Source organism: Pempheris klunzingeri, chromosome 20 (assembly GCF_042242105.1).
Source record: "Pempheris klunzingeri isolate RE-2024b chromosome 20, fPemKlu1.hap1, whole genome shotgun sequence".
Lineage (NCBI taxonomy): Eukaryota > Metazoa > Chordata > Actinopteri > Acropomatiformes > Pempheridae > Pempheris > Pempheris klunzingeri.
The window spans coordinates 11,024,090-11,049,619 of NC_092031.1; the positions used below are offsets into that span (position 1 = coordinate 11,024,090).

Genomic DNA, 25,530 nt, shown 5'->3' on the forward strand with positions numbered 1-25,530 from the left:
AGAATATAAGGACACCATAGATACTGTTAAGGTACATTGAGTAATTCCTAACCAGGTGCACTTGTGACCCTGGGGGTATTTTTGCAGTTGCTACGGGGTACAGTGGGTAAAGTATGTGAAAACTAGTGAGCAAAGGTCTAAGGTCTGAGTTCCTTTAGCTAGCTATTAAGTAATGGATAAACAGCTAAAATAAATTGATAAAACACATAGATAAACTGGCAGAAATGTTTGGGAATCACTGAGCTACAGGATTAATTGACAAACCATAGCTTTAAAAAAAAAAAAAAAAGGGTGAAAACAGTCTTCAAGTGTTTTAAATTGTCCTTGAACTGTCTTGGCTGCTGCAACTACTGCATTTGTAGTATATGGCATTTGTTAGTAGGTCAAGAACAGCTATTATGTAATCAAATAACTTGTTAGAATCACTTAAGGGCTTTGCAGAGAAGTAAATATTTAAAAAACAAAATCATCATGGAGTACTTATAAAAGGAGATGATGACACTAAGTCCAATACTGTTTTGAGTGCAAAGGTCTGGCTGTTGGCCATTCAGAGTTTTCGCTGCCCTTACCCATCCCGTCCCTCAAGAGAGTTTGGACATTTGTCAGGCATATTTGTCAGAGTAACATTTCCTGATTAATCGAGTATTTATGAAACAGGCACGGTCAGGAAGTGACACACTTGGCCATGACTTGGCCTTTGTTGAGACAGATTTTCCTCTCTTGTATCCAGTAACAACTCCCAAGGGGCAACAAAAGGTCAGGAAACACTCTAATGACTGGAAACGAAGGACTTGTTTCAGTTTGTTTACATGCCCTAGAGGAACAAAAATAATATCGCCTCTACGAATTTGCAGGTAGTTGTGGTATAACTCTATACTGAGCAAGGCAGATGCACTGTCGTCAGTCAAAAAAAACCCATCCACATACTTAGATTTTTTCTTTTCTTTCTGTCCATCAGCAGTCTCCTCACTGTGATAAATAGGACACTTGAGTGCCTTTAGGACAGTCAGGCATGAACAAGCTCACTTTTCCACTCTAATCTAATGCAAATGGAAGTGAATATGTCTTTTCCCCTCCAAAACTACATTTATCACCATGAATTTAATCTGTACTAGCACATCATATTCAAAGCCCTTTTCATGTGTTTTGGTCCTGCGCAGTTCTGCTTTCTCCACATGTATTTCTGAAGAAATAACCATAAATAGGTAAAGATACCTTGGGGTGTTTTGGCAGTGTAAATCGCTTACCAAAACAAATAATCTTGGGTGAGTTCACATTTGCTGATGGGGTGATGATTTTTACAGTATGACTCATAACTGTGTTTTCAGTCCCCCTTGTTGCTTAAAATAACACAGCAGCTTCCAAACAAAGCAGCCTCGATGTTCTGGGTCTCCATGGACAAGCTTTAGCGTACTGGTTAGCACTCCTTTTATAGGTAGTGACCTAGGTGAATTATGTAAGCGTGTGCATAGTCCTGAAATCAACATCCAAATTCCGGATGGGTTTTGCCTTCATAAGGCAATCAACAGGCTTTGGAGTGACATTCAGTTAAAACCCTGAAACAAGTCAAGTTAGGAAAATGAGGAAAATGGCTGTTTTCTTAAAACAGGTCAGGTAGCATCACAGCATTGCTGCTGTGTCAATTCTATGTTTAAAGTTTTAGCTTTTTACCATTACAGTTTATGGACTTCACAACCAAAATAAACCTCATCACCTTTTCTTATTGAGCTGTGGAAGCCTTGAACATTTGAGGCAGTAGTGGATTTACTGCTACCAATTGATTATGCCTGCTTATTTAATAGGCCCTTTGGTTTTTATACTATTCAATAAATTCCATTTAAAAAAAGCTTTAGTCTCATCTGATCCTGGTTACATTCCTAGAATACGTCCCAGTTTCTTTTTGGGCTAAGTTTAATTTGCCATGGGTTCGTGTAGCTGGACTAAATGGAATGGAAGCGATTGGTGCAGATTAATCTAACAAACAGATGATGAGTTTAACGTCATTTCGAGCATACATTTCCCAGAGCCTAAGTGTGTCGGACTTCTCCAGGTAGTTATAACAAGGAGCAGACAACATGTAATCGTCCAGCAGAGTTACAGTTTATGGTTAGACAAAATTTAAATTTACACAAGGAAGGCACTGTTTAGCTGAGCACTGTTATGTTAGGTGGAGGAGGAATAGGAGAGGTCATGGTGGGGACTGACAGCTCACACAGACACGTATCCCCCGACATATACACTGATTTCCTGTGTGGTATTTCAAAGCCATATTTTTCAAGAGGGAACAACAGTCCTGACTCTTGGTTGGTTTTATAGCCCAGCAGGTGGTCAGGGGTTAGAGGGGACGCACTTGAGGTTTGTCCAAACTTGTCATCATTATAGAAAAAGCTCTTGTTGTCAGCTCATTTATCCCACCTTATAACCCGACTCACCTCTCTTTTCCCTTTTGCCTTGACCCAATGTTCACTTTCCCTCTTTCTTCTTACTAGCATCGATGACCAAGTCCAGACACAGCACTCCCATTTATACTTTTCCCATAACCCCCTTTCCTGGCCATAAATGTGAGCCCAATGTGCTGAATTAACTCATGGCCTGTAATGTGAGGGATACCAGGAGTCTACTTTAAACCCCTGCCCCTCTCTGATATAAATATACCTGCTTTTTTTCATCTCTTTCTCTTCTCCTTGGCTGTCCTCGGACAGAAGCCCCAAAGCATCGTAAGCTCACTTGCACTGTGAAAAATGACTGTGGAAAAGCCCCTGTGCCTGGCGTGTAGCAATCAGAAACTGCACACACATAATTTTTATTGCTTTTGTCGGCTGGCAATGCATTTAAGTCAGTGCTGTTTTCAAACCTCTGCATCTAAGCCACGTGTGGTTTTCTGCTCTGTGAATACTTAATGGAACAAAATGAGCTCAATGCAGGCTCCTAATTTTTTACCTCCTAAATTTAACTCACTAGGTATTGAAAAGTCAGGAGTTATTAAATAGTGTGCTTGTAATTGAGCTAGATGTGGAAAGGGGATGTTATAGAGATTATCCTTTTTAGGGAGGCAGGAGGCTGAAGCCTTTCCTAGCATGCATTAGTTTAGAGGCTGTGAACACGATGAATACGTTGCAAGGCTACCACAGGGCTAACACATAGACAGACAAGCACACATTCACTCTTAGGGGCAATTTAGACTTTCTCATGCATTGTGTTTGATGTAAATACGGAATCATTATAAGATGGGATAATGCTTAAGGGGTGAGAAGCCCAGGCGCAAAGCCTCTACTTAATAAGGAATAAAATGAGATGAAGATGTTATTTGATGTGTGATTGCCACTTTCGCTCCCTTTCTCCTCCCTCTGTCCAACTGGCTCCAAGTGAGTCGATGGAATAGAGGTTATATGAGAGTCTCACTGCGGTGGTCGGCTGTCTTTGTGCAGAGCTGGCTGACATCATTCTCACAGGGGGGTGGGGGGTGTTAGCTGGGGCAGGGCAGGGCTTGGCTTGGAGCTCTACTGCTGAGCCAGTTTCCTATCAAAGCTGGGGAACTATATGTCTTGGTATATCCAGTTTTACACAGTTTTTGAGTGCTTGTCATCTGAAATTGTACCCCACAATCATGGTGTACTAACGATGTCTTCCTTTCTTGTTTGCAGAACTAGGGTTATTTTGATGGAGTGAGAAGTTTCTGTCAAGGACGACCCATAAAAAAGACGATCTACATATCTGGGTTAGGACTATTGAAGTAGTTCAAAAGTGAAGTTGGAATCTTCTCACTTGCATTCGAGCCCTAAACTGAATTGGCCTGCAAAATGGATGGAATAGACACCTTGCAGAGTTCGGCCCCAGAGACCAAGGCTGAGCGGATTGCTCGCTACAAGGCAGAAAGGAGGAGGGAACTTGCTGAGCGCTATGGCAAAACAGACGAATTTACCTCCAAATATGTCCGTAGGGACAGGAAAATTGGCGACACATCCGAAGCAGTGTCTTCAGAAACCAAGGAGAAGGAAAAGCACGACGATAATGGATCAGAGCAAACATACACCAGGAGGGGACTCAGGAATAAAGCAGCAGACCTTGTGGAGCAAACTCCTGATGAGCCCTCCCAGGACAAAGATGGTGCCACTCATGTCAAGACAGACACATTTGCATCCTCTAAATCAGAAGCCATCTCGTCCATGAAGACGTCCTCTCACTTCAGGTGCGTTTATTCACATTGTCACAAGTTACAGACAAAGCACACTTCTGTTGCCAGTAGTTTGGGCAGTGTGGCATAAACTTGGCAAGAGACACGAATCACAAAGCTTCCCAGGCATAAAGACTCAGAAAGCTTGTGCAAGTGGAGCCCAGGATAACATCTGAGGAACAGATTACAATGAAATAATTTATCATTTGGATAGTCTTGTATACATGCATCACAGTTTTGGCTCCAGTAATAGATCATGCAGAGTGCTGAACAGCCATTCAGTCCATACATACCATATTTACAGTTAAATCTGCTTAAACTTGGAGCACAATGTTCAGATTCCTAACTAATGAAATTAAGTTCTTAGGCATCTTTTGATTTAGTAAAGAGTAGCAGTTCAGCAAGTAAAGATGGCTATTAGATTACTGTAAAAGGGCTTGCTGGCTCCAAATGAGTGAAGAAGAGGCAGCAAGTCAGCACATTTGGAACACTTAGTGCTATCTCCAGTTTGAAGTAAACATGGCTGCTAACATTTCCAAAATTGGCTATGTGTTTAAAGCAGAGAACTGCCTCATTTAGTTTGCCATGGTATGCGTTGCACTGATGACATGCAAGCTGCTTGTTTTGGTTCACTTTACGGTGATATGGGGGAACTCGCACACATCTTAGAATAACAAACACAAATTGTCAGAATGACTTGGACGACTGTCTGAGTTTCTCAGTTGCCAGGAGTGTTTTCTGAGAATTGTACATAGATGGAGTAAAACACGAGCAGTCGGGGGATGTTTGAGCTGTAATCAAGACGGGGATTCTGCTGTGTGCACATAGCCAGACTTGTTTGTTCTTGAAAAACAGCTTGAGGGCTATGATGGGGAGAGAAGAACGTAGATGGACATGAGTGTGGAGATAGTGTCAGAGATGGAGGCTTGTGGAGGGAATAGGGCCATTGGGCTCTGCCAAATTTTCATGCCCTGTGCTTAATGAAGCAAGATTTCTAGATAGCTGTGATTGATGGCTTGTTCCTTATCATGGACCAATTATTTCATAAGGTTGGTGAAGACACGTCTTGCATTGTATGTGCAACACAACATGTTTCAGCAAGTCTCAGCTGTTAAATGCTCTACCTATTAATCTCTCATGGCAAAGCTTTGGTTTAAAAGGAGGCTTTCAACTGGTTTTCATTTTCATTCATTATATTTCTTTTTCTTTTTTATATATATATTTTTTTTTTTGCACCGTATGCAATGTGAAAGGAACTGTTTTTGTACTGTGTCAGCTTACCACAGCTGAAAGAATATTTGGCAAACTACAGAGTAAAGTCACACACAAAGTTATGGACTAAATACTTAATGACAGAGAGCACGAAAGCGGATCGTCGTTTTTTTTCTCGCATGCCTGTCACTTTGGCTACTAATCTTGTCAGTTTTGTTATGACGTTCGCTATGTGTCACAGTCCAGCTGTGCGGTCTTGTGTGAAGGCACGCTTATGCAACATACAGAGACAGAGGAAGTTGTATAGAAGCAGTTGTTGTTAGCCAATAACTTATCACTTGACCCCACAGATGTTAGTGGTTTACTTCTATATTATGCTTTCACCTTCATTCGTTAATTTGTTCATTCAATTCGAGGGGGTAATTGGAGTTGTCTGTGCGTTGTCTTTCTTGTCACCCAACCCTTCAAAGCATCTTCATCAATCATTCTGGATTGTTTATTAATATCTCAGACTCCTTGCTGTCTTGGCTGATGTGTTTTGTTATTAGAGCCTTACACAAATTTACTGAACCTTCATAGGCAACAGGTCCGTGTGTGTCTGTTACAGGAATAGCATAAAGGAAACTGGATCTCAGCTGTTCCTGTGATAATCAATCAATCAATCAATCAATCAATCAATTCACCTTTATTGATCCCCCCAAAGGGGAAAAATTCCATTTTTTACAGTGGGGGGGAAAGTGGGGAGGAAAACAGGAGGAGAGAGACTGTACTCATGTGGAGTGCAGTGTGGGACTGTTAAAAAAACCTCAGCACAAATTTTAGCACGTCACATGACAATAACAACGTTGCAACAGGGGAGGGGAAAAGGGGAGTGGAGAATTTCCAGCACTGCAGGAGGCAGGCCGCTGGCTACAGCCCCGATAGGAGAACCCTTGGGCCACGCCCCTCGTACTGGAGGGGAAGAATGAAAACTGTCTGTCAACGGGTTTATATGACACAGACACAAATCCATCTTTTGCTAAGTCACAGTTGAAGGGTGACATTCCACAACGCTGCGTTTTGACACTTGCAATTAACTGTTACTTAAAATTCACCACCATTAACTTAAGAAAATACAGATTCACCCTTTGTAATTCACCCTTAAAATTCACCCTTAGGGCTGTCTGAATATTCCACATTTAGCATACGCTTGTTGGGCCTTTTTAGGGGGATAAAATATGTTTTTCTGCTGACCCCGTCAACAGCAGTGTATTTATTAGCATCTGTGCCAAGACTCCTGACTGCTCCTTCAAACTGGAGGAGTGTTGACTACAGTCTACCAGAAATGCCTCACTTACTATGGATAAGTACCTTATCCAACCCCACTTTAAATCCAGACGATCTCTTTAATGTTAGGAACTGAGCTGTATTACGAGTAAGTAAACAGTGTAAGTACACTGTTTGTACAAAAGTGAAAACTTCAGTGAAGACCTAGGCAGTGTAAAATCTTGTGACATCATCACGCAAAAGTAAGATGGGAAAATGTGTAGTTATTTGCACACAGCACTGTATATGTCACAACATCTATGCATGTGGCAAAAATGCAGTTTGTTTTTGGAAGATTTTATTCATATATAATGTGAATGGTATATTGTATTTTTAAGCATTTTGGGTTTGATGTTCTCTGTGTTATTAAATGTGAAGTAAACAACAGTAATTGTGCCACTGGCACATTGGGGTTAGCCAAACGGCTTGGGTTGTAAAAAAGACTAAATGGGATTTGGGCTAATTATTGTTTACATGACTGAAATATTACAGACTTCCAGTAGCTGCCATATAAGGAACAGAGCTTGCCAACAGTTAAGCGCACAAATTAGAGACATTAAAATGAAATCTTTTAACTATTCTTCAGTCATGATTATATCCCCTCTGTACTCTGACTTCACCCTCTCTCTCCCTGTTCCACAACTCAGTTAATACTTGTGTCAATGACATAATTTAATAGAGCAAGAGAGAGGAAGTTTACTATAAGTGTTTGATTAATGACTTGCCTGCCTCAATTTGATTGTATGTTTAACTTTTCTCTCTTCAACTTCCCCCACTACTCTGTCTGCATTGCTATTGCTCTTCTTGTCCTCTCTGCGCACTGCACTCCATCCTTCTTCTCTGGTGAGTTTATGCAGCATAGGACTGACGCGTGCAGCCCCTCCCCTTCGGCCAGTAGTCACAGTGTGGGTGGGGTTGATGAAGTTTCACTGAGCCCTGTGGCTGTAGAGGGAGGCGTTAGCGAAGATCGTTTCAGAACTGGGTGGCATCAGTCACTGAGATCGCCATGCTCGGACTTTCCAGTAGCAAATCATTGTGTACTGCAGTGCTTTTACCCATGTGGCAGAAGTTAAGAAAATTATGTGACACTGTGTGGTCAATTTAAAGTTCATGAGTATAAACTGAGTACTCAGCCACAGACTGCTGTGGATTACATTACTTTAATTCTTTTTACTTACCATCAATTTGTGCTCTTCCATTAAATTTCCCATCTCCAACCTCACCATATTTACACACCATAAAGACCTTGGCCTGGCATGGCTGGATTCCTCACCCTATCACAAATCTGTACTGAGGCGTGCCAGCCCTAAACTGACAAAACGTTCTGTGGTAGCCAAACATAAGCCTCTAATTTCTCATAATAATATACTGCTGTAAATATTACTTTTCAACAATGTTTTGGGACTCAAACATGACACCAGTCCAAGGAAAAGTCAGACGATAGTCAGCTCCAGTATTTAAGTATATTTTATTTTTTTCCTATATAGTCTACACCATCAAAACTAAAGTGACCAGTATAGTCCATGGACTAGTAGTTCAGAACCCTGCCCCAACACCTTTCTGACTACAATTTTTAAATCCTTCTGAAATCGTCAATCAGGCATCACCCACTTCACATCAGTGACTGACCATGTGGAGGTGAAAGACTAAAGGGGGTTTTAACTTTTTACAGACACGTTTCATAGCTGAATAATCCTACTTTAAGAAATATACTACATCACAGCTCTCATTGATCTTTGCTGTAATATTTGATGGTGTGTGCTGCGGTATTTTGCATAATATTGGTTCACCTGCATCATTTCCTGATGCACAATGTCATATGCTTAATTGAAACTGCTGGCTGTTCAACCACTCTGCATTGTGAGAAAATGAGCTGTGAAGTGCATGGAGTTTTAATGGAACACAGTGTGGTATACACAGATAAAAGACTGACTTTATTTAGCCATTACCAAATAATCTATAAACTGCAGATCAGCATCTCCCCCTCCTCAGTAACCTCTGACCTCTCCCAGATGTCCAGCACGACTCTCCATTGTGTTTGAAGCTGTCCTCTCCCCTCCTCCTGTTACATCATCGCTGCTACCCCACAGGCAGCTGCTGCCTCCATCCATATTTAACGCCCATTACTTAGAGATGAGTGGCCATCTTCAGATGCTGCTCAGGCATTGCTATTATATTGCTACCAACGTGGGACTGGAAGAGCAGCATGAGTAAATGTTGTAGGATCCATATCATATGAAGCACAGTGGCTTCCTGCAGTCCTGTTTGCTTTACATTGCACCATTTTTACGTGGCTCGAGTGGACATTTTTCAATTATAGTTGTGTCAGTAAGACTTAATATTCTCATTTTTCTGTCTAGTTTGCAAGCCTCTATTGTTACAGACACTTAATTCCTGTCACCACCTCAGTATGTTAGAGAGTGACCTCATTTGTCTCTGTCTCTCTCTCTCCCTCCCAGGCTGCTGGAAACTGATGACACAGAGGAGCTAAAGGGTAAGATGAACTCTCCACTTTCACTGCACTCAGATCCTCACTGTTTGTTCCACTGACTGCTTCATCCCTGAACTCATACAAGTTCTCTTTATTACTCAGTGTTAAAGGAATACTGAGCTCATTGCTGATGTCAGATCACCTACCTGGTTTATAGATGTTGGCTGTTTAATACTCTGCCACTGAGGAGGAGTGAAAGAAAACAGATCTACTGATGCATTTGGTTCTGGTTTTGTTTGCTGTGTAATTTAAAGTGAATGTTTTGCTTCAGGCGACGGTTCCTTTTTTCAAAAAATTATCGAGATAATGTTTGGCACGTGTCTGCAGAGTTTTTGTTCAAAGGCTGTGTCTTTTAATGGGTGTGTGCTTACACGTGTGTGTTTCTGTGCAAATGTTTGATCATATGCAATTACACCAGAGGCCTGCTTCAGTCAGCTAGCATTATGAGCTAATTTTGGAGCCTGCTGCTATAGAGAGAAGAAAACGGCTAAGTTTACTCATAGGCTGCTGGCTGCTTTTCCAACTCCCATTCAGCCACCTGAGCCCACAGCCCGAGAGTCTTTCTGCTGTCTGGCCGTCTGTGTTCACGGCCTCCTGCCTTTTAACTCGCTGGTTGGCCTGCCTGCCTGTATGTGTTTGTCTGTGGCTATTTGATTTGGCTGCCTCTCTTTGTGTTTGCTCACTTGCCAGTTAATGATGTGTATGTATGTGTGTGAGTGCTAGCGTGCGCAATAGCATGAGAGATAGTGACAGAGGGAGATGATAGGAAGGTCCCAATAGCAAAACAGCAGGGTCATTTCAGTACTGCAGGACATTTGAAGCGGTGTTGTGTAACATGTCTTATTTGCACAACAATGTAAACGGACATTTCTTTACTTTTTAAGTCAGTCAGAGGTCTGGTAGGTATTATTTAATCAGAGGCACTAGAGTGAAAACTCAATCATTGATTAAAATGTTGCATTTTAACTAGACTTTCTCCATGTAAATATGCACAGCAAGTATAAACAGTAAATGACAGAGGTGGTGAATGCATGTGCAAATAAATCACGGGTTTTATCCAAACACTGATTAGTACATTTGACTGAAGTGCTTACTCACCTATTGCCATAGGTAAAGCTTTTTTCATGGCAGCAGGACAGGTTCTGCATTCTTTTCAGTAAAATGGGTCTGATCTATGACAAGAGGTTGTGAAATTTAAAATACCGCATGAAGACATAAATAGTCAGTGGCCACTAATCCTCTCCTCACTGCTGCTTATTGTCATATTCATAGCTAAATATATGACGCGCATTCTCAAATATTTAAGATCAAATACAACAATTTGATTAATTTGGGAGCGGAATGCAAATAATAATGAATGCTGAAGGTCTCCTTAGCTCTGAATGATTATCTGTCAGACATGGCTCGTAGATTAAGTGACTAGGGAAGGAAAATGGTCAGTGTATTTCTCTGGTTGGAAGACAAGAGTATAAATTCTACTTGAAAAAAGAACAAAGGCCATGACTGTTCATCTTTAATGAAGATATGTGCGTGTGTGAGAGCAAGAGCGTGTGAGATCGCTGGCAGTGCTTTCACATGGCTGATGGAGCTTCCTGTCCACACTGGCAGAGGATTCAGTGCTCTGAGCCAGACTGCCTCTCATGGTCCTTTCAAGGGTTTCCCCGACCCTTCTCCCACAAGCCAGCAGTACAAATAATAATTCAACTGGGTCATACTCAACTTATATCCATCACAGGTGAAATATGTGAATTTAAAGTTAATACTATAATACTATTAGATATATTTTCCTTGTAGTGGGGAAAGTTGATTCTGCTCTGACACATATTATGCAGATTTTATGAACTTTACAGTGTTCCTCAGAGTCTAATATTCACATTTGGTCATGCACACTCCAATGGCTGAGGTCAAAGGTCCATCCAATAAGCTCTCAGCAGCTATAACAGAGCAGTCTTGTGAGATGGATGAAAACACTTGTGGAAAAGTCGGTGAACTTAAGTGGAGGTTTTTCCATGTCTTGTGTTTTTCTTTTTTCTCTCTCTCTCTCTCCGTCTCTCACTTGGACGTCGGATGGATGATGATGTAAAAAAACATTGGACAGGAGTCAAAACTGAAAGAGTGCAGTCTGAGTGGAATCACCAGTTTGCAATGTGTAATGTTTCATCATCTGATGTAAATCAGGCTAAGTTCTGGACAGCAGGGGAGGCTGGAAACATAAATCAAAACTACAGTATTAGGCTAGTGTTTTTTTCCACTGGAAAAGGAGAGTTTGTCAGACGGTGTATTATTAGGATTTGTTTGTTCCTTTGCTTTCTTTGGAGGGGGAACAATTTTGGCTTGAAATGTCACATTGTCAATGCAATAAAAACAGATTTAGAGGAGGAGACTCTCGGTGTGCTGACTTAAGAAATTTGTGTTGTTTTGGAACACCATTAAATTTAATGGCCTTCTTTTTGTTCGGAGTAGAAGATTATATTCTTTGGGCTGTTTTTCATTAGACAGTTCCCATGAGGAATAATTCTCTTTCCCTCTTGTACATATGCACACACACAGTAATGGTTTTCCTTTCTTTAAAAAGTCCATTATATCACCATAAAGTCTTGACTCACTGATAGATTCAGGATGGTTTTACCTTCCCTGTATCTCTCAATCCCCCACAGCCCAGTGACTATTGAAACTCATCCGCAGACGACTTCCTTTTTCTGATCTGTAGACACCTTAGAAGCACCAAGAAAGCCAATAAGACGATATCCTGTCAGCTCTAATGCCTGCATTTTTCAAGCTGTTATCTCCAGCAAGAAAAACTTCCACTTCACTTGGAAAGACTTCTTTGTGAATATGTTTGTTCAGGCATGCACTGACTTGAGTTTTGTATTTCCGTGTAGTTGTATTGTCACGTTATAAAAAGCTAGTGTATGCTTGGTACCATGTCTGACCTCGCCATCTCTCCGACCATCAACAATGCATTATGTTGTGGATACCAAACACGCAGTGTCATGGCACCCTCACTGATCATATGATACTACACTGGCAGGAAGCAATTGTACTGTTTGAGCAAATGTCTCCTCACTGTTGTATTCATGGTCAACCTTGTGTGTGTGTGTCTTTTCAGTTGACGAGAAGCCTGTGGATTCAGTCAAGAGGACTTCCAAAATGTCTAAGGTATGATATTTCTGTCTCCCTCTATCCAATGTTGTGTATTGTTTATCATCATTTTGTGTGTGTGTGTGTGTGTGTGTGCTTGCCTTAATTATGACAAACATTTTGGGGTTTTTATGACCTCAAAATAAGGTTGGTACTCCAACACTAACCAACTGATTAGTAGAGTTCGCTGTCTTACGTCGGTTTGGCTGCCTTCTGCCTTTTGCTTCCTTCAGTGGATAGTGGGGTGAAGTCCAGGATGTTTGGTGCAGGGCCTGGAGTTGGGGGGAGGCGATTGGCCTCCACTAAGATAGAAAAAAAACTCCATATGATTCCAAAGTTATTTTATTCACATGTTCTTTGCCCAAATTTAAAATTCATGGCTGCTATGATAGCACACAATAAACCAAACCAAGCTTGAAAACATATATTTATAGAGGTATGAGTGATAGCACAGATGCTGTATCTATATTTTCCTACAGTCTATGGTTAATTCTTTTCATTTCCCATGCTGATTTCATCGCAGCCCTTTCCAGTGCAGCTGGTGTAAACTTCAACACCCCATTGGAAGTTTGCTCCATTAATAACAAATTGAGCTGTTCCACACAGCATTGAGCTGTCCTGCACCTGGATGCACAGTCATGACTTCACGCACACAGTCCATGGAGGTCTTTGCAGCGGTGGGAAGAGAACTCTAAAAAGTTAAAAGATCCATTCAGGAACAAAAATGCGATAATGTCCCCAATCCTATGGGAGATATACACATAAGTGCTTAAAAATGCTGAGATTACCGCGCTTTCCCAGGCTTCTTGAGTTTCAGAAGTGGTTAGGTTTCATGATATTGGATGTAAACAGCGGTTCTAACTTGGCCTTTACAGACCAGGAGCAGTGCCAAGGTTGGCCAAGTGAACCCAGATGGCAGCAACTTGCTCCAACCAAAAACCTGCTGGGAAAACAAGCAAGGCTTTCTTACAATCACACTACTTTTTTTCTCCATTTTTTTCTGTTCCCTCCATCTTTTGCTCTGTTCCAAATATCTGTTATTTTAAGGTGTCTCAGCAGAGGCAGATAACCTCTTCACTGTCTTCACATTTCCCTTATCACTCTTTTCTCCTCCACAATCCCCGATGAAAGCCAGTGAGTCAGTGTCTCCAGCAGGAGAGACAGAATAGGAGTGAGGTTACACTATGTCTGCTTTCCAGTAGAGGCAATAAAATGTGTACATGGAGACTTGTGGGGAAAGATACAGCTCATTTATATTTTGAATTTCCTGACTGAGTTTCCTGAGTGTATATAAAAATTTGTTTTTGCATTCACGCTGTGTCGAAAATAAGTTCCTTTTTTATCAGTGAGCATCCGAAACTTTGCAAGGCGCCTCTAATTGTGTAGCTTTGGTGTGTAATTTTCTGAAGAAAGAGCATTTTATTTCCGTTGCCTGGTTCACAGCTGGAGATCCACTTATCTTCTCCAGGTCACCCCAGGGCCTTGGTAAAGTGTTTACTGACTAAAGGTCTGACACAACTGCATGCTTCACAATCTGTGCATGTTTTGAAAAGCCTGATGTATAGACTAAAACGGAATAAATTTAAATTGGCTAAAATTGTGATGTTGTAAGGGAACAACCACACATTGTTAAAAATGTGTTTACCTCTTAGGTCTTAAAATTAACATTAAAGCAGTGTTTAAAGTCGGCCTCCACTGAAAAATGTATTTCGCTTCTTGTTACTTCACTGTGCAGAATGATTTATGTGCAGAGTTGGACACTAGGAAGCTGTTTTCACATTCACCTGCTGAAAGAGGAAAGCGTCTCAGAGCTCACCTTAAATCTGAGTTGGGCGCACAGTACGAGTGTGATTCACAACACCACAACTAGTTTGGAGCCAGATGAAGGTGATGTGGAAACTGGAAGCCTTTAGGGCGCATAAACTAAGAATGGACTTTTCAGTGAAGTAGGGCACATCTTATGTGCAGTTTGAAACAATTTGACACACATGCACATTATACATTTTTCTCTCTTTTGATAACCCTAACCCTATTACACATACATACATACATTAAGACTTATGACTGAGACTAAACAACATAACATTACCATCAAAAACACAGCACACAACTGTCCTCAAGAGCAAGATGTCCGAAAGAGATGTATTTTTAACCAGATAACTGATTTTTGTGGAAAATCACATCAGACGCAAATTGTCATTCAAGTATTTTTATGTAATGGAAGGAAGGTATCTTTGACTTTAAAGATGGTTAAAAAAAGAAATCTTAAAAAATCATAATGGCTCTCTTGTGGGCATTTTACTCCACTGGAAAATGCAGTGCTCTTCTCTCTCTGTTTTCTTTTTCCTCTATGTGCTCAGGGTGGATGGATTTCTTGTTCTTGCTCTTTGACTCCACACTCTGCTGGAGCATTCATGAGGGTTAACTGCTTTGCTTGAGTGTAGGGGTGGAGCCTCATTCATTCATTCACTTCCTTTATCAAGATTAGTTTTTTACAGCTGATGTAGGACTTAAAGTGGAGTTTCTTCCAAACATAATCCTAACCTGTAGGTTACGGCCTCTCTCTGCCTGTAGGACCTGGGGGAGTCGGAGGATGGAGGCAGCAGCCGGCATGCCAATGACAGAAACACAAAGTGTCAGCTAATGAGCACCGACGAAGAGGAATCCTCTATCAGGTAGGCAGCTTCAAACTGATTTTTAGTCAAAGCAGGACCTCTAAATGAATTACTCAGCACTGAATGGAGCTGAGAGCTAATTACAGACCAATTCAGAGGTCTGCTAATGATGTAAACAGCTGCAGAGGTAAACCAGATAAACCTGCAGAGCTTCTCTAATACCTCACACTCTCATGCAAACACGTATGCATACACACACAAACACTCAGGCCATGTTGTAGCCATGGTGATGCAAACCAGACTGAATTTGATAGCTGCAGCAGTGAGTGCCAGACTGTACTTAGCACTGTAACCACTGGAGTAAAAAGTCTGGACTGAGTTGGAGCATGTGTTGAATCTGAATAGGTTAAAGACATAAGTAAGTAATCTCTGTTGCCCACATGGACTTTGAACTGACCCACAAACTGTTCTCAGTTTCCACCAAAGTCATACAGCATGTCATTAACAAGTATTATATATAAATATAACAAGAATCTTTGAACCTTGTCGCTGATGTTTTCAGCAAAGCTCCATCACACTACATGCAACAAACTGATGAATAAAAATAAGTCCATTCTGAAGAACTTACTACAAAACAAAACGATCACATAAAAAAGACTTGCTCAGGTGCATGCTAAAAGCAAAAGTGAATGTGCATTCATAAACTTTTAAAGAAAACAAAAAAAAAGGTTCCACAGGTTAAAAAACATTCACATCAGGTTATGAGCTACTCAGGTTTGCAGGTGTATTAGTAAAATCTAAGTTTAATGTCTTCATTATTATGCTGGCTCAGTGCCTACATTGATTGCCAGGCACCAAATCAGTGACAGTCCGTTGATTTCGACACCCTTTGTCTTAATAAAAATAAAGGAAAACAAAAACATTATCTGTAAATGTGTAGAATACAATTTTGATAAAAGCTTTATCCAGATAGGTTAAGTAATGTTCAGTTCATAGTGGTTAACTACTGTTGTCTGCATAGCACATTCAGTGTAATAATAATTTATGTTCTAATACATAGAAATGGTAACTGATTATATACCTAACCACTATTAATGTATCTATAACGGCAGCAAGATGTTGTGGTGGCAAACTAATGATTGTTATACTTAGTTTGTGGCTTGAATTCACCTTGTGTCTCTTTCCTTCAATTATATTATGTAATGGCTCATCAAATTGATTAAAATTCCTTTTTTTCCTTTTTGATCTCTTTCCACAATCTTCACCCTTTTTTGCTGACATTTCAGCCTTCCCAAAGCTGATATAAGCAAAGTAATGGATGAGATAGACGCCACAACTGAACCTTCGTGGAAGGAGCGGCGTGAATATGCGGAAGAAGCAAAGGTCAGTATTTTTTTTTTCCATTTTATACAAAATTAATGTTTTCTAAAGATTTCACACTTCACAGTACTACTATAAAGGTAAAAATGTCATATGGCTTATAGCATATAAAAGTCATCTCCCTTTATTGTGGGAGATAAGATCATATTTTGGACCAGTTTGAAAAAATGTTACCACCGCATGCGAGCCAATTCCAAAACTCCTACTCACCTTAACTTTGGCTCCGTTTTCCTCAAGGTCTGGTTTAGTTTAGTCCTTTGGTTTTGAAGGTGACGTGTAAGATTGTAATTCATGTCACTGTCACACACACACACACACTCTCACACACACACACACACACACACACAAATGCTTTAACTCATCTGGACAAAATGTGATTACGTCACCCAGATCTGAAATTGATCCTCTCTACTAATGAAAGTATTTACATGCACTGTATACCACTCACATTATACTCTGGTGTTTTCCATTTAAGAAGACCACCTGGTTAGTATTGCACTTTCACACCCAGCTGGCCTCATGATCCGCCTCTTTCGTCATCTCCTAAATCAGTACTCCCTCATAACCTTTGACCTGTCAGTGTGTCATCCACTGTTGTTCCAGCTGCTCTTATATCTTTTAAGCAATACCATATTGACATGTTAAGTGTGTCATTTCATGGTAATGTTTGCTATGTGTGCATTTATTGTATTTTGAGACAAGTATTACTCTCTGATGTGCAAGATCGCGATCTTGAGTGTTAAGATTTTATGGTCTCTGTGACCAAAAGGCTCTCATCTTACAGTTACAACATTACTCAACACGACATGTGTTTCCTATTAACGTGTTTTTTTTTATTCTGAACTGAAGAAACGTGCGATGTCCCAAACATGTTTTGCAGATATATTGACAAAAGTTTGCTTCTTTTTGTTTTCACACATTAACACTTCCCTTTTTCCTAGTTACCACTATTTTGACAAAAACATTGTCTCTTTTTTGTTTATCTCCCTTTTTTGATCCGTTTAATTCCCTTACTCTGACACCTTCTCACCCACAGTCTTTTGATTGCAGTCACTGAAAGCAGAAACAGTTGTAGTGGTTTGTGTTTGTGAATGTCAGTCTTTGGGTTTTTACCATTAACATGGAAACTGAAATTGGAAAAAGGTTACATGCTGTTATCGAGTCTTGCAACTTTAATTGTCATTCTCCATATATTATTTTCCATATGTTATAAATATTATGGCTGGTATTAGAATAAGCTCTCTTTTTCTCCTTCTCAGCCTTCAAGTCTCCTCTCTGACAGAGCTCTCCCTCTCAGTAAGAACAGAGATATCTCTCCCCCTCCCTCCCCTCCCAGCCAGCTTGCCTCACTGCAGCGCCAAGACTCTGGGCCTCGAGGCATCAAGGGAATCCTAAAGAAAAGCTGCTCCACCAGCGTCGAGTCGGATCATAGCGAGGGCTCAGCAACAGAGAGCGTGCCAGCAAGACAAAGCAGTGTCACCCTTAGCCACCCCGAGAGTGAGGAGGAGATGGAGGAGATGGAGGAGATGGAGGAGATGGAGGAGATGGAGGAGATGGAGGAGATGGAGGAGGAGGAGGAGGAGGAGCTAGAGGAAGAGGTCAATGGGGAAAATGACAGAGCGGAAGAGTCATTAACCGATGATATCACAGATGGAGGGAGCTTCAGTGTTGACAGAAAACACAGACAGGGAAGCAGCAGTAGCAGCAGAGGGAGCTCTGAGGAGATGCGGAGCCCTTCGCCTGACGAGAGCCTGGAGCAAACGTCTACAGTGTCGGAGGACGTCGAGGAGCTGGAGAGCAGTTTGGAGGGAAGCCAGGGCTCCTCACTCAAACAGAGGTCACTGGATGTACACATACACGCAGTGCTTTTCCACAGTGTGTGCTGTGTAAGGCCTAAATGGACATACTTTTGTCTATGCAAAGTAACAGGAATTTAAAGGGCCTTCAATCATCACAGTCACTTTCTATCTTGAGAATCCTTCCACAGACTCCTCAAATTTAGATTATTTTTTTAACTTAAGTGCCCAATGATTAAATACTGTAGGTTAAGCATGATCACAGGCAAAAGTATGTTTGAATGTCACAAGTTCTTTAATATACACTAGCTATAACTAATATTACTATGAACCTGTGACCAAGTCATGTGCAAAAAGGAAAACCAGGGAATGCAACTGTAAAATATCTTTGATGCCCAAGCTGAGGCTTTCCAAATTGCAAAGCAAACATAAGTTAGACTCTCTTTTAATGCTGCCTTGAAAAATCAAGAGGAAAGAACCAATGCATCTTTTGCCTTTTGCAGGCTGACAGAGTTCACTGGTGAAGCTGAGAAAAAAGACAGATCGAAGGTCAACCCATCCGAGCTGATCCAGACGCCACTGTCTGATCGCTTTGGCCAGCTCCAAGATGCTGAAAATGCCTGGAAGAAAAAGGTCTGTTTTTTTTCTCTCTTTTTTTTTTTTAATTAGGCAAGCTCTTTCTTTGTGTTGTGGGGATTTAGTAGTCGGTTAGTATCAATAACAGGTCTTCAAGACCTCATAAAAATAATATGTTGTTGGAGTGCATTGTTTTTTGGACTGGGTAAAACGGGCAGTAATGAGCAGATACTGCCATGTGTTGAGGCTTCCCCTCAGCTTTGTGCGCAGGGAAAGAAAGATTTGGCTGCGGAGGCATTTCTTCCCCTGCTGAATCAGCTTATTTCCCTGAGCTGCTGCCAAGAGGGTGTGAGGTTAGGAGGGCTTGGGGGTGCAGCAGATTTGGGAGTGGTGATGCCAGAGCCAGAGATCCACGGCTTAGCTAGCCTCCCAAAGAGAGAGAGAGAGAGAGAGAGAGACACGCCCCTTCCCCTTGTTAAAATAAAATCCAACACCATGACCAAACACCTGCAAAACTTCCAAGCTAATACCTGCTTCCTTTGCTGGTTTTTGCCCTCTCCTCTCCTCTCCTCTCCTCTCCTCTCCTCTCCTCTCCTCTCCTCTCCTCTCCTCTCCTCTCCTCTCCTCTCCTCTCCTCAAAGTTAAAAAATGATTCCCTCCATAAGCAAGCTGTTGTGTTGTACAAAGACATTCATGTCTCACAAATGTACGTAAACATCCAGGTCAGCCTGTAATAGTGCCGATAGAAATGCACGCAGGCTTCGACTTGCTCTTCTCCTTTACAAAACAAGACCACCCTTGCTGAGTTTTCAAGTGGAAAAACAACACTACACTGTAATAACTAGTGCAAGTAAATAATGGTACCACAGCAGTGGAAAGCCCCTCTGTGTGCCACATGGATATCCCCAAAACAGTCAGTGGACACCAAGATCGAGGTGATGTCATGTTTATTTATACAGACCATCTCTTGGCTTGATGTCTGTTAAGATCAATGATCCGCTTGGGGGATTTCTGGTTTGGGCTCATTCTTCGTCCAAGGATGACCTAACTGTAGAATAAATCCAGTCTTGGTCTGGAAAAAGCCACTTTATTAGTAAGTACAGACAGCCAAAAATCTGAACAAATCCCCAGTCAACTAAATGCTAAAAACTGATGTCATTTTATATTTGTGTGGTCTATCTTCATTATCATATATCAACACAATATCCATAAAAATTTAGTGCAATTCCATTAATGGCGCAAAAACTACATTCTCAACACTCGCATGCACGAAAGACGGCCAAACTGGTTGTCCAAAAAGTCTGCGGATTTCCTCTTCCTCTAATTCTGTCTGAGGTAGTTGCCTGTGAATTGGTCTGGAACCTGCTGTGCACTGTGGCCGCTACTGTAGAGCTCTGGGAAAACGAACATCAGAGATAATACGTGGTTTGGCTAAATAATTGTCATCAGTGCCATGTCAGCATTAGCGATGGGGCCTTTATGTGACTGTTCTTGTTACATTTCCGTTTCACTCTTGAGGATACGCTGTTGGTTTTCACGTTTAGGCATGCAATTTTATCTCATACACTGCCAAGCTGGAGCAGATGTTGCTGCTCTTTGGTTGATATGTGGGAGACCAGGGACTGTAACATGCATGGTACACACCATGGTCATCTTCAATCGGCTCCAGATGTTTCCTGTCAGGCCTGCTAAGCTGGTCTGTACACCACTGTAGTGTTGTAAAGTGAGGCCTTGTTGTAAATTTCATTTAAAGTGGGTCTGTCTTGTCTCGAACAATGATTGTTAATCATAGGTTACATTGACTGTTTGCACTGTGCCACGAGTTAATGATTAATTGTATCTAAAACTGCTGCTTTGTTAGCCTAAATTCAGTTTTCACAGCACATTAGATTACACATTTTAAAGTATGCTGTCCACGCAGACATTAACAGAACAGATTGTGAAATGTACAGTTTGCTTTCAAATCCCTGAGGATTTGCTAAATGTCTAGGTTTTGTATTCCAGTGATGACTCATTGAAGACTAGTCTGATCCAGCCCATTAAGAGTAATGATGGAAAAGTTGTCCCTGGTGTGATGATTCCCAGAAAATATATTAAAGATAATCAACTAAAGATGAGTTGATTATCTCCAAGTAATATTGTGTGTGTGTTGAAAAGAGCTCTTTAAAGAGGTGATTTAAAAAGACGGCATCATTTGCAGAAAGTTAGCATAGGCAAACAAGTCAAACTTGTTGCATTCAATCCATCAGTGAGGTGAGACATTTTCACTTGATTCCAAATAAATCGTGGAGCTATTTTCATACTCTCATAAATAGGAATGATTCATACAGTTTATAGCGTTTGGCCTTGTTGCATGCACTGTTATAAACAGGGTATTTCCCTTTTCCTTTCTCTCCCATCCTCCCAACCTTTATACCAAGCTTTAAATGGCCCACATCTCCTCTGTAGTCTTTAGTCCATGCTAAAACCCACTCAGTCTAATGTCGCCCTGCTATGCTTTTTCTTCTTCATACTCCTCTGATAATTTTCCTTTCCTCTTCTCCTCTTTCTACTATTCCTCCTCCTTTTACACCCCAGTTTCCTCCTCCCTCATCTGCGGACTCTACCCTTTTCTTTGACTTTGACACCTTCCTGTCAACCCTTCCCAGTCCCTCCAGGTGAGTGTGCATACATATGTACTGCATGTGAGTCTTTGCATGGATTTAATAAATTAATTTATTTTGCCACTATTTCTCTATCAGTGCTCTGAACAACCTCTCACACTCTCTGAGTATTACCACTGAGAAATAAGAACTGTCAACACGCTTGCTGTTGCTACATGACTGTGGTTCGCTGGCCCTCTGTTGGTCCATATCTGTGTCAGTGGTTTGGCTGAGGTGCTGCCTACGCCATACAGTAAGGCGGGGCTGAGAAAAATGGTTTCCTGTGGGGATTTGAGGCCCTTTCCTCTCTCTAGGGTCCTGTCAGGCCAAGGTATTTCCCCTTTCTGATTGACTCCAGAGATGTGCTGCTAGCTGGAGGGGCTCTGTCACTGTGTGAGTGTGTGAGAAGGCTTTAGGCCTGTGAGATGACAGATATTATGGTTAGCATGCATGCACAGGCATTGTTGCACTAAGAAACTGTAATGTAAGGTAGTGTAAACGTGTATTTTTGAGTATTAATAGTTAAAAGCTACAAGAAACAGGATTTACTCAGTTCCATAGTGCATGAGTGTGTGGTATCAATGTATAGTATTGTTGAAAACTCACTCATGCTACCTTGAAGACATGCAGGAAAAGCCCTGTATGTCAGAAGATGTATCATTCTTTCATGTTATGAAATCAGCAAGAGTTCACTTTGATGTTAAGCCCTAGTGTGTTGTCTCTGTGTGTATGCCAGTGTGATTAAATGGGTTTCTTTGAACTTTTCTCTCATGTCAGGCTAATATTTGACCACACTGTGCAACATGGTTAACATTAAGGTACAAAAAAGAATGCGTGTGTGCTGAGTGAGAGACAAATGGTAGAAGGGAGAGAGGGTGTGTGTCTGTTATTGGAAGATTGTCAGGGGGAAACTGGTGTTTTTCCGCTTTGTTTCTACGTGGCTGTTTGTGTATTACAGCATTATCACATTAATTCAGGACAAATAACACATGGGGTTTCTCAGGCTTGTTAGAGTATTTAAATTTTACTACATTTTTGTTATATGACAGAGAAATTTCCAGCTCTTCTCTTGCCAGTGAAAATGATTGGTTAAACAGGGACGGAGAGTCTTGCTCAGGGACAGTTCAGCTGCAAATATATTGTTAAACACAAGGACTGTTGTGAAGATTAAACTTTTGACCTTCCAGTCACAGTCTTTTAGAGCGCCAGGTTATTTTTCTCCTGCTGTTCCAAGGAACCACTGACTTGTTTAACTCAGATCTGCTAAACTTTTTCTTCAAAATCAAATTTAATAGTAGGTAATCCAGTAGTTATATATAGTCAGTGTTGTTGATCCACAAAATGAATGAATCATTTTTGTAATTGATGAATGGTTGAGTAAAATATATTTGACAGTAGCAGTTAACATTGAATTAATTAGGTACTCAAATAAGCCTTTTGCCAAGCTGTAGAAATTTCTTTCACTAGCTGTAAATACAACCATAGCCAAAAAATGTGGTCAGCTGTAGCTAATGTGAGTTGGCAAAACTACAAAATGAGGGATTCATTTATAGAAAATAAAGTTTAAATTGTGATACTGGCAGGAGAAATTACAAGTACACATTTTTCTTACATCATTTAGCCTGTTAACCTCAACTTAAGGTAAAAAAAAAAGAATGAAAATAGGATAGATTGCTAATTTAGCTAGAAAACTCTTATTCTAACATCACATTGACATCAGTCTGGCTGCAGTTCACCACATTTATCCACATCTTTTTCGCTTTAAACCTGCTGACATCTGTGAATGTTTAAGTTGACTCCCCAGAGCTTATAGTAAGGATGATGCTATGAGTTACAGCATGACAGGCAGCAGATCACACAGATCATCGTTCACCCACAAAGAAAATTCCTCTATGACTGTATCAAGCTGTTCGGGTTTGGGAACCCCAATCATTTGCTTGTCATTTACTTCCATCTCCTGCAGCACACACTGCCCTGCTGTTGCTCTCATAGGCACAAGTACTTGCAAGAATATCAAGTATACACATAAATACATGCAACACCAACCATGTAGCCTTAGTGATATCTTTTGCTTTCTTACTGTGGCCTATTTTGTGCAGTAACTTTTCTTCATGCTGTTGTATGCTTGCAGTCTTAATGTGGAGAAAAGCCTGACTTAGCAAAACTACCCTGTGTAACCCGCTGTAGAAAAGGAGTCACCCCTCATGGTACATTACATGCATAGAATTGCTCATTATTAGTGAAGGAATACAGGAAGGCAGCCAGTAAAAACCCAAGCACGGCCATAAAACGCTTCAAATATTTAGGAGTGGAATATCATTAATTACTGTAACAGCTCCTGGGGTCCAGTGGGACCAGGTGGACCAGTAAACTTCTGCTAATTCATTTTTAATGGTGGAGCTCAGGTGCAAACATGGCAGCAGGAGTAAATCAAGTAAGGAAAGCTCTACTGAATAGTAGGTGATGGATGGTCTCAGTATTAAAACAGTAATTGTGGTGTTTTACTGTCAGGCCTCAACATTTTTCAGGTTTTTTTGAATAAGGTTTAAATAATTCAGTAAAACGTCTGGAAAAAGTTGTTTTTGGGAGAAGAAATAATTAGAAAGTAATGGGATCTTTCATCATTCCTTACTAAATTAATTTCTGCCTGTGTGGTTGCTTCACTATCTTCCTTCACTGTCACCAGTCTTCTCTCCTATCCTCATGCAACCTCTCTCGTGGTTACTTCCCCGTGTCCTCACAACTGTCTGTTTGAATAAATGTTCCAACAGAAGACGAGCATGGATGTGACACCCAAGATGTCCCTGGCAGACAGGATGAAGATCCTGAAAGACAAGGAGGAGCAGTGGAAAAGCAGGGGCAAAGGAGCAGCCAACGACTCCATCCAGTTCACTGTGGCCGGACGCATGGCCAAGAAAGGTAAAACTACACTGTGTTTATCCAGCGTGGCCTTAGACAAGCAGAGCGCGTTACTCACTGCTCTGCTCTGCTGTGATAGGCCGAGCCAATCTAACAAACTCTCCGTGCTGCTGCATGACTTTAAGTGTCTTTCAGGACGTACACAAACATTAGTCTTTTCTTTCATGTGCACGTGCAGTACAATTGACATGATGTATCCCAAAAAATAATCAACAACTAACTAACCAATATTATTTTGTGAAAATCATTGCAGCCCCAATAACATCATATGTAGAAGTTTTGCTGCACCACATTTGATCCTCCATGTTAGACAGGACAGGGTTTTTTCATGGTAGTTGGTCTCTGTATGTGGGACCCATGAAGATGAGACCTAGAAGTGATTTCCTTTAGAGCTGCAATGATTAGTCAATTAATCAGTTAATGAATTGATCCATGGCAACAAATCTGCTCCACTACTATTTTTAAATTATCAAAACTTCTTCCAATCAATTTCATTTCTCTAATGTGAGCATTTGCTGCTTGTCTCCTTCCTAAACTGAAAATGAAATGTAGATTTAATTAAACTGAATATGAATATCTTTGCACTTTGGACTGTTGAAACTAAACAAGACATTAGAATATACTCCCTCAGACTTTCCCTTACTTCCCTTAGATTTTCATTTGCATTTATCACTACGATCTGATATTTTAGACAAACAATGAATCAAGAATATAGTTATTAGTTGCAGCCCTGATTTCCTCCTTATGTTCCACCAGGTCTTGTGTCAGATACCGGAAAGGAAGAGTCACCTCTTATCTCTCTCAGGAAGTCTCATGCCACACCTGTAAAGCCGCACGAAGGTAATAGGCATTCCCCTTCAATTTATATTATCAGTATGTGAGTCATTCAACAAATCAATAAAATGATTAACCTGATTGTGACCTTGTGTGCAGCTAAATTCAGACGACATCGATTTCAGTTCAGTCTTTTTAGTAGTTTTAAACCCTTTGATACCTTTTAAAAACAATATGAATGCCAAAAATGAATATTGCATTGTAACTTTGAGTGTATTAAACAACTGTTAAACAAGCCTACATTTGGTTTTGCTCGACAGAAATCTCCAGTAGAACTGATGTCAAGGTGGAAGGAGACAAAAGGCTCGACAAGCTTGAGTCTTTCCTCGACAAGCTACACAATAAAGGTGCAATCCCCATGTTTGTTGTTGCATTTTATTGAGGAACCTACACTCACATGATTGGTTTATAAAACCCTCTACATCACTGGAAAGGATGTCCAACG

General features: G+C 40.8%; 1 protein-coding gene across 2 annotated transcripts in view; it reads left to right on the forward strand.

The window, feature by feature from the left end:
* svild (supervillin d) overlaps positions 1-25,530 on the forward strand; it is a 43,252-nt gene that overhangs the window by 8,550 nt on the left and 9,172 nt on the right. The window contains exons 2-11 of one of the 2 annotated variants that reach the window (XM_070851578.1): positions 3,645-4,189; positions 9,151-9,185; positions 12,292-12,341; positions 14,898-14,998; positions 16,225-16,321; positions 17,578-18,155; positions 18,618-18,747; positions 24,104-24,251; positions 25,008-25,091; positions 25,346-25,432. In XM_070851578.1, coding sequence (XP_070707679.1) covers positions 3,801-4,189; positions 9,151-9,185; positions 12,292-12,341; positions 14,898-14,998; positions 16,225-16,321; positions 17,578-18,155; positions 18,618-18,747; positions 24,104-24,251; positions 25,008-25,091; positions 25,346-25,432 — 1,699 coding nt within the window. In that variant the 5' untranslated portion in view covers positions 3,645-3,800. Of the gene's footprint in view, positions 1-3,644; positions 4,190-8,937; positions 9,016-9,150; positions 9,186-12,291; positions 12,342-14,897; positions 14,999-16,224; positions 16,322-17,577; positions 18,156-18,617; positions 18,748-24,103; positions 24,252-25,007; positions 25,092-25,345; positions 25,433-25,530 lie in introns of those variants that run through there. The other variant, XM_070851579.1, reaches the window with a different exon arrangement.